The 11,954-nt window shown below is 48.6% G+C and overlaps 6 protein-coding genes across 6 annotated transcripts; 5 read left to right on the top strand and 1 right to left on the bottom strand.

Moving 5' to 3' along the window:
- Positions 1–255: 255 nt before the first annotated feature.
- On the top strand, positions 256–694 carry SCP_0312850 (hypothetical protein; the record flags this gene model as incomplete). The annotated part of the gene is made up of 3 exons (XM_027756668.1): positions 256–282; positions 337–502; positions 687–694. The coding sequence occupies 3 exons, from the start codon at positions 256–258 to the stop codon at positions 692–694; spliced, it is 201 nt and encodes a 66-aa protein (XP_027612469.1).
- A 1,226-nt stretch (positions 695–1,920) lies between these two features.
- On the top strand, positions 1,921–2,901 carry SCP_0312840 (hypothetical protein; the record flags this gene model as incomplete). Its single annotated transcript, XM_027756667.1, has 1 exon — positions 1,921–2,901. The coding sequence occupies one exon, from the start codon at positions 1,921–1,923 to the stop codon at positions 2,899–2,901; it is 981 nt and encodes a 326-aa protein (XP_027612468.1).
- A 362-nt stretch (positions 2,902–3,263) lies between these two features.
- On the top strand, positions 3,264–4,043 carry SCP_0312830 (hypothetical protein; the record flags this gene model as incomplete). The annotated part of the gene is made up of 1 exon (XM_027756666.1): positions 3,264–4,043. One exon carries the CDS (start codon positions 3,264–3,266, stop codon positions 4,041–4,043), a length of 780 nt encoding a protein of 259 aa, XP_027612467.1.
- A 30-nt stretch (positions 4,044–4,073) lies between these two features.
- Positions 4,074–6,764, top strand: SCP_0312820 (Transposon Tf2-9 polyprotein; the record flags this gene model as incomplete). Its single annotated transcript, XM_027756665.1, has 1 exon — positions 4,074–6,764. The coding sequence occupies one exon, from the start codon at positions 4,074–4,076 to the stop codon at positions 6,762–6,764; it is 2,691 nt and encodes an 896-aa protein (XP_027612466.1).
- A 1,865-nt stretch (positions 6,765–8,629) lies between these two features.
- Positions 8,630–10,442, top strand: SCP_0312810 (hypothetical protein; the record flags this gene model as incomplete). Its single annotated transcript, XM_027756664.1, has 7 exons — positions 8,630–9,430; positions 9,536–9,595; positions 9,644–9,707; positions 9,767–9,992; positions 10,043–10,167; positions 10,216–10,251; positions 10,300–10,442. The coding sequence occupies 7 exons, from the start codon at positions 8,630–8,632 to the stop codon at positions 10,440–10,442; spliced, it is 1,455 nt and encodes a 484-aa protein (XP_027612465.1).
- A 1,057-nt stretch (positions 10,443–11,499) lies between these two features.
- SCP_0312800 (hypothetical protein) lies at positions 11,500–11,673 on the bottom strand (the record flags this gene model as incomplete). The annotated part of the gene is made up of 1 exon (XM_027756663.1): positions 11,500–11,673. One exon carries the CDS (start codon positions 11,671–11,673, stop codon positions 11,500–11,502), a length of 174 nt encoding a protein of 57 aa, XP_027612464.1.
- Positions 11,674–11,954: the final 281 nt, after the last annotated feature.

Here is an 11,954-nt window from a genome sequence, read left to right as displayed (position 1 = left end):
CGGTGCTTGTGCATGCTCACGCACAACTGCAGGAGCAGCCGCTACATCGGAAATCTTCTCGGTGACACCTCATCACCAGCAGTGCGATGTTGAAGGACATTGCGTGTGTTACTCGGAAGTAATTGTACATGTGGGCTGATTGGTGATGAACGCCTCATGGTCGAAGCCTCGTGTACTCCAAGCAACGTCTCATAAGATACGATTGCTCAAATCTAACGGACACTATCCTGACCTCTCGGTACCACTGATGCTGCCATGTCTTCAAAGTGTGCGCGGAAAGCGGTAAGTACTGCAGTCGGTTCTTACATTTTCAATCCTCATGCATGGAATGCCAAGAACCCATACTTGGATATCGAGGCTATCATCGACAATGAGGAGGAGGAGGAGGAGGAAGAAGAAGAAGAGGAGGAGGAGGAGGAAGAAGAAGAGGAGGAGGAGGAGGAGGAGGAGGAAGAAGAAGAGGAGGAGGAGGAGGAAGAAGAAGAAGAGGAGGAGGAACTGGGTAAGTGTCTCAGCTGCGTTATTGGATATATCTTGCAGCTTGTTTCCAGCCGAGTTGCTCGCCGATGTTACAACGCTCCTCACTTGTGGCGCGTCTTTTCCTTTTTCTTTTCCTTGTTCCCTTTACGTTACCACGTGATCCAACACGTGACTCATCGGAGCGCAACCTCCGATTCTTTACCCAGATGTCTAGAACCCCTAGTCTGGGGTTACACCGGATCCAACTCCGGACCTTCTTCTTATCGCACATGCAAGACGTGCATGTATGCCTCATCTTTACCTCGTTCTGATACACGACTCGTTATCCCCATTAGTACTGATTATCTCTCACGACCTTACTCAGCTTTCTCATACATATTACTTCCTCGCCGTTACCCTGCCCAGATATCGTCTCACCTTATCTAGCCAATGAACGATCCCACATTACTGCGTAGTACTGCGGATACCTTTTGTATAAATAGACGACCTTGTCGAGCTGGATCCCCATCTCGACCTGGTTACCATTAAACCAGCTTTTCACTTGCCTTTGGCTGAAATCGACCGTTAGTAGCAGACAGCTACTACGAGTCATAAGAACGAACTCTGATCGACCTTCAGTGCGAGGACATCGCCAGAAGTGTCACTTGAACGGACTTGTGTCTTAGACTAAGACCTTGTCTCGTGACAACTCGACTTGACGCTCATGTTTCGCTGCCGCGTAACATTAGGTTGAGATCTTATTACTCTCTGTGACTTCCTAGAGTCTAACAACGAACTACCGACCGGACCGAACCTTGAAGACTGAACGATACACCCGATTCGATTGCTAAAGCACCGTTTGAGATTACTCTGTAATCGAGGTAGCTGAAGGGATAGACTGATCACTCATCTTCGGAGAGGGGTCTGTCCGAGAGACCAATAGGCCGAGGAGGCTGAGGTAATCACTCGAGCAATCAGCAAATAGGTGTATCAGTTTGAAGACAGAAGACACTCTATGGGCTTGTTAGCCGACGACGAACGAACCCACTTAGTTAAGGACGGTGTGCAGTCTACGTGTAGACATAGGCCACACAGAAGAATTTATCCACGCTGGATTTTAACTACATCAACCCGACCGCTCTTCCGGAGCAGTACCGCGAGCACCTCCCATCCCAAGCGGAGTGGAGCACAGAACGAAACGTGCATTTTATAGGAGGAAGGCCTGTATTCATCAGGCCAGACAATCACAACTTCGACTACTCCCCAGAGGAATTTGAAAGGACACTTCCCCATAATCTTGGTGGAATAGTACTCCAGCACATCGCAGACAGCGGTATAACGACCTCCTATCCAGGAGAGAGACCAGACGCCCCTTGGAACCCCCCTGTCCAGAATCCTGTACCCCAACCGACTCTTGCACCAATCGTACCTGATTACATACCACCGATGGCTACAGTTACCATGGATGAAGGACGTCACCATGTCAGCCAGAAGGAACTTGGTTTTAGAAAAACCGAGATCTTCAACGGTTCAGACCGTTCGAAGCTTAGGGAATTTATAAACCAATGCAAGAATTACATGGCCGGAAATAGCCATGTCTACCAGGAAGACAATCAGAAGATCACATTCGTGCTATCGCACATGCAAGGAGGAACAGCAGGATCATGGGCACAGAGCTTCATAGAAACGGAACTCACCAATGACGACTTCCTTTCTTATGGGAGTTGGAGAGACTTCATTGCAAGTGTGAACAAAGCATTTGGCGATGAAAATATTGAAGAAACCGCTCATACCTTGCTGCGTAACATCAAGCAAGGAACTCGTACTGCGGACGACTACATTGCCGAATTCCGATCGATTGAATCCAAGGCGAAATTAGAAGATGCTGGAAATATCGAGTATTTCAAGTGGGGACTTAACGACCCACTCCGACAAAGGATATATGGGATGGAAAGCATGCCCAAGACACTTGACAAGTGGTACGAATACGCCTCACAGTTTGATAACCAATGGAGATCTGCTCAGATCTTCAAGCGAGGAGCCACTATGACGATGCGAGGAAAGGGCCGATCTGTCCATCGTCCCTACTACTCGGCTTCTGCAAAGGATCCAAACGCGATGGATGTTGATCATGTCAATATCTCGCGCTTATCCCCGGACGAGCGACAGAAGAGAATGAAAGAAGGATTATGTTTCCTATGCGGAAAGAAGGGCCATATAGCCAACGACAGACAATTTCACCCCCAGTCTGGAAGTTTCACCCGTGCTAGAACGATACAGCCCGGGTTGGACACAGACACGATCACATGGATCAAGAAGATGCGAGAAGACCTCGCACAGAAGGAGACATCGAAGGAAGAAACCAGAGAGGAACAGATCGCCTATGTGCGAAACGTCTTCAACGACATGACTGATGAAGAACGAACCCAATTGGGTTTTTGAGACGATGGCCACTAGTAATGCATGGACCGTCGCATCTTACCGTATCTCCCCTCGTTATTTGTAACACTAGCGGAAATTCAATCACTGTGAATATTTCGTTGGGAGAGAAGGAAGACATTACAACAGAAGCCTTGATCAATTCCGGTGCAGCCGAAACGTTCATGAACATTCGTTTTGCAGAAGAAAACAATTTCATCAGATGGGAATTACCGAAACCGATTAAAGTCATGAATGCAGATGGCACACCAAATCAAATGGGTACCATTACTCATTGTACCTGGAAGATGATGAAAATCGGAGGAAGGAAGACACTTACTCGCTTCCTCTTGACCGGCATTGGCAAAGAAAACATACTTCTCGGCATGCCGTGGCTTAAACGCCTCAATCCGATGATCAACTGGGAAACCGGTGACTTTTGGTTTGGTAAAGACGCCAAATGGCCACTGAAACCCACCGTCGAAGATGCACCAGATGAAGAAGTTTCAATTTTCAAGGAAGATGGACTCCCAGAGTTAATCACCACCAAAACTTCCTCTACCTCGTTTGGGCATTCAGAATCTATCAGAGAAATCATGGCCGATAACACTGAGCGTGGCGAGTTACCCGCAGTGCGGAATAATACCGAACCAGATGACCCACTATCAGAACCCCCTATGGATCAGCTCGATGACAACGATCTAGTTATATCCTATATCGCAGGAGAGCCAATTATTGGGATATTTGAACCCATCAGGAAGGAGTCACCTTTGACGAATGAAGAAACTGAAACCGCAGTCTTCACCATACGAAGAGGCCCTGCCATTGGAAGAATGACACACAGTACCCGATCCCCATTATTCTGTAACGCACAGAATACGGTCTTTTACAAACCATCTGGTAAATCACAAGAATTGGCACAACAGGCACACAAGGAAGCATCAGCTGTAGACAAACCCAAAACTGTCAAGGAGTTGGTCCCCAACTACCTCCACGATCTGAAGTCCGTCTTTGAAAAGAAAGCAGCTGAACGCTTTCCAGAAACCAGGCCTTGGGACCACGCCATTGACTTGAAACCCGATTTTATTCCACGCGACTGTAAAGTCTATCCGTTATCGCTCAAAGAACAAGGAGCGATGGATGACTTCCTGGAAGAAAATCTGTGAAAAGGATACATCCGACCGTCAAAATCTCCCATGGCTTCACCATTTTTCTTCGTAGGAAAGAAAGACGGAGCACTACGTCCCTGTCAGGATTACCGATACCTGAATGAAGGGACGGTGAAGAATGCCTATCTTCTTCCGCTCATTTCTGACCTTATGGATCAATTCAAAGGCGCATCGATCTTTACGAAAATGGATTTACGCTCCGGATATAACAATGTCAGAATCAAAGATGGTGACCAATGGAAGGGTGCATTTAAGACAAATCGCGGACTTTTCGAACCTATGGTCATGTTCTTTGGACTCTGCAACTCCCCGGCAACTTTCCAAATGATGATGAACGCACTCTTCAAGGACATGATCGATGAGGGATGGATAGTCATTTACATGGATGATATCCTCATCTTCTCAAACAATTTGGAAGAACATCACGTTCGAACCCGATGCGTACTCCAACGACTCAAAGACAACGACTTATTCCTTAAACTGGAAAAGTGTTTCTTTGATGTTAAAGAAGTCGAATTCCTAGGCATGATCATTCGAGAAAACTACATTGGCATGGACCCTATCAAACTTAAAGGAATTGCAGAATGGCCTGAACCAAGCACAGTAAAAGGTGTTCGCTCTTTCCTAGGGTTTGGAAACTTCTATCGGAAGTTTATTGCCAACTTCTCGGATATTGCCAAACCATTGACGAATCTTACGTGCACTGCCGCTGGATCTCCACCTTTTGAATGGACAACAGAATGTCAGACAGCTTTCGACACATTGAAGCAACGATTCAGTACCGCCCCAGTACTGTTACTGCCTGACAAGGCAAAACCCTTTATTGTTGAATCCGACGCTTCCAAGTTTGCTACGGGTGCAGTTTTACGCCAAGCCGATATCAATGGAGACCTCCATCCTTGTGCCTACATTTCACAGACGCTCAATCCAGCTGAACGGAACTACGAAATCTACGACCGCGAACTCCTCGGAATCATTCGAGCCCTCACTGAATGGCGCCATTATCTTGAAGGCTCTCCCCATCCCGTCGAAGTTCGCAGTGATCACAAGAACCTCACGTATTTCCGTACAGCTCAGAAGTTAAACCGCCGACAAGCACGATGGAGTCTCAAATTATCACAATTTGATCTTCACCTCATCCATGTCCCTGGCACTCAGATGATCCAATCTAATGCGCTCTCTCGTCGTAATGGACTCGATGACAGTGAGAGTGACAACGAAGATCACATTCTTTTACCCAATGCACTATTCGTGCGATCCATTTCCCCGACACTATTCGACGAAATCAGGAATCATGCAGCAAAAGACCTCATTTTTCACGAAGCCCTCGAAGCGATTGCGCACAAAGGGCCATTCCCCATGAAATCATCGCTTTCCGACTGGGAAGTTCGTGATGGTGTCATCCTCTACAAGGGAAAGATTTACGTTCCACCATCCGAAACTCTTCGTCGTGACCTCGTTCGACTACATCACGACTCCCCTGCCATGGGTCACCCTGGAAAGTTCAATACTCTCGAACTGTTATGTCATGAATTCTGGTGGCCCGGCATGTATACATTTGTCTACAATTATGTTGAAGGCTGTGCCGCCTGCCAACAAATGAAACCGAATACTCATCCAACTCGTATTCCTTTGGAACCAATTCCCGCCGACCCACACGCATTACCATTTTCCTGTTGCACCACCGATTTTATTACCGACCTCCCCATTTCCAACGGTTTTGATTCAATTATGGTCGTAGTAGACCATGACCTTACGAAGGGGGTGATTCTTACGCCCTGCCTCAAAACGATCACAGCCGAAGGAACGGCCAAGATTTTTCATGACAAAGTATATTCGCAATTTGGATTACCCGACCGAATCATCTCGGATAGAGGACCTCAATATGCATCCAAGGTCTTCCAAGAGTTAAATCGACTACTTCAGATCAGATCATCAATTGGCACAGCTTATCACCCTCAGACAGACGGAGAAACAGAGCGAGTCAACCAGGAGCTGGAAATCTATCTTCGACTCTATTGCGGAAACGACCCTGAAACATGGGCAGACCGCCTGCCAGACCTCGAGTTTTGTCATAACACAAGGGAACACTCGGCACGGAAGATGAGCCCATTCCGCATCATGATGGGATACGAACCACGTGGACTCCCTTCTGTATTTCCGACCACGAACATTCCATCGGTTGAATCCAGGCTTGACATGTTGCAGAAGATAAGACTAGAAGCACTAGCCATGCACGAGTTAGCCCGACAACAGATGGCGGACCGAGTCAGACAAGGATCGCCGAAGTTTACACTAGGACAGAAGGTCTGGCTAGACTCGAGGAACCTGAAGGTCAATTACGCCTCGCGCAAGATAGCACCAAAGCGTGAGGGGCCATTCGAAATTGTTGAAGTCATCGGACCAGCCAACTATCGTCTCAAACTCCCGAAGACCTGGCGAGTTCATTCCGTATTCCACGCCGCCCTTCTATCTCCTTATCGCAAAAATGACATACATGGTCCGAATTACGTGAACCCACCACCTGATGTCGTTGATAACGAGGAAGAGTACGAAGTCGAAGCCATCCTGAATCACAAGACATACCGAGGTCATCTGAGGTACTTAGTCAAGTGGAAGGGATATTCTTCAGCAGAAAACTCGTGGGAACCTACCCACAATTTACAGAATGCCAAGCGAATCCTCGATGCATATAAAAGGACCAGGAGAATCCAGTAGAGGAGAAGAAACCCAGAATGACTACCACGACGGTTTTCCTCATCATCTTTCTAATCGTCCTCCACTGCACAACCCTCACTTTTCTTTGGATCATCCATCGAATCCTTATCAGACGACTTGTCGAACACACACTCTTCACGCGAGACAGCCCGCACGCTAATGGCTGGGGTGATCAGAATGATGCCTGGAACTGATCAGGCAGCTCTTATCTCTGTGGGAATACTCTTTATCGTCCAATGGATTTTCATCTATTTGATTATTACCCGGATCCACGACATTCTATTTCACATCACAGATAACCGTGATCCCCTTAACGACCGAAAGGTATAAAAGGAGGAGAAGACGATATATCATCAATGCCCACTTCCGCTATAGATGACCTTGTTCACAATATACTCGCTGAAGTCGCCTCCACAATTATGAGCATACCCGCATCGCCTACACTTGTCAATGGAGTACCCTCTCGAGCACAGACACCCTTTATCCGCGCCTCATCGCCCTCACCTTCTATCGAACTCAGTCACGCATCGGACGAACAAGAATTTGCCACATGTCTGGTCTCGGCTATCCGTGTTCCTGTCGACTTCACAGATATCCTCGTCGCCTTACGAAATCGCCCGCAAGATCGACAAGCAGTGGTTTCCATGCAACGAGCATTAGAAATGGTCGAGTGGATGCAGACGGCCAGACAAGAGCTCATCGCAGCAGAGGAAAGGACGAGTAGAGCCCGAACCAGAGTCGACCAAGTCTGGTCGTTAATGCGCAGTACGGTCACTCATACAGCACAGGAGATTTGGAGGGAGCATGGGGATGAAGACATCGGACACATCCTCGGATACACCACTAATAAAATACCCGCATCCACTCCTCGCTCGTCGCCAGAACCAATTCCCGTTCGACCTCGCCCTCCTCGTTCGCACGTACCCAGTGGACGATCTCCGTTATCCCAACCATCTTTCTCGACCGCATCCACTTCTTCGCGTCGCAGTCATCCCTACAGGGATGGACGTATCCCCGAACAAGGATCACGAACCAGCCGGCGGACATGCTACAGATGTGGAGGAGATCATTATGTCCGCGATTGCCCCCGACGACGATGAAGATCACAATATTTCTTGTGGGACAAGAAACGTTAGATGGGAGCTGATGTTACAACGCTCCTCACTTGTGGCGCGTCTTTTCCTTTTTCTTTTCCTTGTTCCCTTTACGTTACCACGTGATCCAACACGTGACTCATCGGAGCGCAACCTCCGATTCTTTACCCAGATGTCTAGAACCCCTAGTCTGGGGTTACACCGGATCCAACTCCGGACCTTCTTCTTATCGCACATGCAAGACGTGCATGTATGCCTCATCTTTACCTCGTTCTGATACACGACTCGTTATCCCCATTAGTACTGATTATCTCTCACGACCTTACTCAGCTTTCTCATACATATTACTTCCTCGCCGTTACCCTGCCCAGATATCGTCTCACCTTATCTAGCCAATGAACGATCCCACATTACTGCGTAGTACTGCGGATACCTTTTGTATAAATAGACGACCTTGTCGAGCTGGATCCCCATCTCGACCTGGTTACCATTAAACCAGCTTTTCACTTGCCTTTGGCTGAAATCGACCGTTAGTAGCAGACAGCTACTACGAGTCATAAGAACGAACTCTGATCGACCTTCAGTGCGAGGACATCGCCAGAAGTGTCACTTGAACGGACTTGTGTCTTAGACTAAGACCTTGTCTCGTGACAACTCGACTTGATGCTCGTGTTTTGCTGCCGCGTAACAGCCGACGTCCAACGCACTCAACAAGCTCGGGCGCGTCTTGATAATGCATGTGTCAGTGACGATGCTGCTGATGCAGAAGCCATGGCCCAGTCTATTATGGAGAGAGACATGGTGGCTAGACGTGCACAGCTGGCCTCGCAGTCGGGTGGCGCAGTCGTCTCTCTTGCCCCCGATGGAATCCACCTTCAAGCCACGGAAAATGGTTTCCTCTCTCCTTGGGTGTGCATCTCGCATGGTACATATAAGCACGATGTGGCCTTCATGGAGTCGCGAGAGGACTCTCTCCTCCGCATCTGGGTGGTTCTGCGCTTGCCTACTACAAAAAAGCGGCAGCACGGAAGAACTTCTCAGCAACTGATGCCGCCAGCATTACTGAAGGAGTTGTTCAGAGAGGCTGTGACAGAAAGCGAAGGTGATCGGCTGATACATATTCTCAAGGGCAAGAAGTTCAAAGGCGGCCTCCTGCAGCTCGAACTCACTTTGGACCGGGTGACTTTCGATGTCCACGCGACTCGAAATGACGTATTCGTCTTTAATGCGGCAAAATTCGTGCCAAAGACAGCGATAGCGAAGCTCATTCTATTCTGTGTTGACTTCAAACCGGCTGCAGGCACGCGTGTGATCATTATACAGGGCGAGCAATGCGGCCTCATCGGTGTCGTGCATTCAGTCATTAATGGACAGGCTACGCTAACCAATCTCTACCACGAGAAGTTGGATGACGAACTTTCATCTCTCGTGCTACCTGTAACTCAGTTACACCCCCTTTGGGCAGTTGGCGATGCGGTCAAAGTTAAGACGGGCCTCCATGCGGGCTTGGAAGGGCAAGTGATTGCCGTGGATGATTTCGATGTCACAATTGTTCACACGAACAAAGTCGAGGTACGTTGTGCACTTCTCATGCAATTGCAATTCTTAATAGCGGAACTTTCCTCAGCATGTATGTTCTACGTACGACGATGCTTCCAAGTACTGAACTTTTCTCAGCGAACTAGAAACCCAATAATGGGAGTCTTTCATACTTCTTCTGTGTTGGAAACCTCTGAGGTATGTCCCACCACCTGCGATGTTATCGATGCTCAAAACTCGATATAGCATCATGTGTTACCCTGGGATCTCTTACTCCAGAGTCTGAGGCGGAATGGACCTCAATACAGCCGTCGGTGACAGTATCAAGGCCGGGAGAGCAGCGCCCCTCATGCTCTGAGACGCAAACAGAGGAAGAGGTGGAGATGGAGCTTGCCCTCAAGCATCCTGACCGACAGAATCCCAACATCGGGCGAGTGGTGCGTGTCATCAAAGGCCCTTTGAAGGGATTTGTGGGCACATTGCGAAACATCATGTACCACGGCGATTATGAGGTTGAGCTTGAAGCCAAGCTTTTAACCTCGAGGGGCGTCCTCTTGTTCCGAAAGCCCAAGATCGCATTCCGGTCAGAAGAAAGGTAAGATTCATTACTTGTAGTTCTGGTCATATCTAACTGCCTCATTGCAGGGGCAACATCGACACAGCGGAGCGTGGTCCGCTCCCTGAGCGGCCTCGGACCCCATTGGGCCACGAATTAGAACCCACATCACACGACACAGATTCGGCGTGGGGGTATTCGGTGAAACTTGATGGTGCGTAACCGCGCTGCCGCTACCGAGCGTCCGCTGAATCCACATTAGGACCCGATGGATTGACATCTTCAGTCGAACCTAATGGTGCGTAGCCTCATCATCAACACAAAATGTCCGCTGAATTCACATCAGGACCCAATGGATGGATGCTGGATGCGGCTGTGGCACCTGTGTTCCATACTTATCGCTTCAAGTTCATGTGCACAGCCGGTCAACTCCAAGACAAGCTGATGACCACGGTGAAGGGAGCCTCCCCAGTGGACGGTAAGGTGTGATGCGAATACCGGACGCGAAAGCTGGAATATGCCGATGTCTCTCTCCAAGACCTCGCCATATTGCGACCAGGCCCTGGCGATTATGCGATCGTGTGTAAGTGTGGCCCCAACTTCGGAGCGTACGGCAAAACAATGCGGGGTGTGGCAGACCCGCTTGTTCTAGTACTGGAAGAAGGCGGCAGGACACTTAGGGTGGATAGGGATGACTTGGCCCAGCTTGTGTGCAAATAAGTGGTTTCCTCGTAATTTTACGTGCTGTTCCTGTCTCTTGCCCTCGTCGTTGCATCCTGCGCTGTTTGTCGATGTCCTGTCATTTGCCGCTTTCTTATTATATACAGTTAATGTACTTCCTTTGATCGAACTTGTGCTTGTGCTTGTGCGATCTCCCACAACCAGTTGAAAAGCCGCTGAGCGGTACACTTGGCGATCCAATAACCACTAAGCGGCCATCGAGTGTGCCACTCGTCAAGCCGCTTAGCGGCGCTATGGGTGTCCGACCTCCTTACAGTTTGAATATTAGGTCGAGGGTTTGAGGCCCTGACATCTCACCTCATATATAGACTCTAATGTCAAATGTCAAATGATCATACATTGTAACTTTGTGTCGCCCTTATACTAGTTCAATATTTAATCTGTTGTCTGCCCTGAAAGGCATAATGTCAATCAGAATTTCTTCCCGCCGGACATGCCGAACGAGACCTAAAATTTTCGGACGAATGTTATATGGTAACATAGCCATTTGCGAACATTGTATATGTCGCAATATCACACATTATCAATGTGTGATTTGGGTATCGCATGCCCAGACATCAGGCCTTACATTGTAAACATATTTTCGACCATCGGAGCTACATATGGGCCGTCATACATGTACAATGTTAGGCCGGATGTTCCCACAATGTAAGGAACTTAGATATTAGTCCCCGTCTCCGATGTGGGGTGAACGTTGCAACCGGGGAGAAAAAATCTGACTCTGTTTTACATAGGGGCTTTTATATTGAAGCCTACGACTCGAAATACTATGACGTATATTCATCCACTTGGTCCAATACTACGGTCAAGAGCCCACCATGAGAGAAGTGTTGGAGACAGTGATTGGATCACCGACCGCGCCGCGTTGTCCAACGTGCATGATGAACCAAGCGACTTCAACTGCCTTGCGCTTTTGCGACACAGTAGACATTCCTCCAGCGGGCCCACAGTTCCCGTCGCGGCCAGTAGCACCATCCATATCCTCAATCACCGTCGGGAAGGGTTTGTAAGTTAAAAGCCACAGCATCACGAACCTCCCGCATATCCCAAGGCCGCAGTAGACACCGCAGTCTTGCATACGGGTACCTATCTCGAGCGGGATGTCGTCCAACAGCGAGATTAGTGCATCGTGAATCGGTCCGACGAGAGGATGTTTGTTGAAATGGGCGATGAAATTGCGGAATCCAGAAGGCAGCTTCGGCGCCTGCTGCAGGGAGTCACAGTGAAGGCTCCAGCTGAACGCTGAAGCCTGAGGCCGAA

The sequence above is a fragment of the Sparassis crispa genome (genome assembly GCF_003851025.1).
Source record: "Sparassis crispa DNA, contig_000002F, whole genome shotgun sequence".
Lineage (NCBI taxonomy): Eukaryota > Fungi > Basidiomycota > Agaricomycetes > Polyporales > Sparassidaceae > Sparassis > Sparassis crispa.
This window is presented reverse-complemented; position numbering and strand designations above follow the sequence as displayed.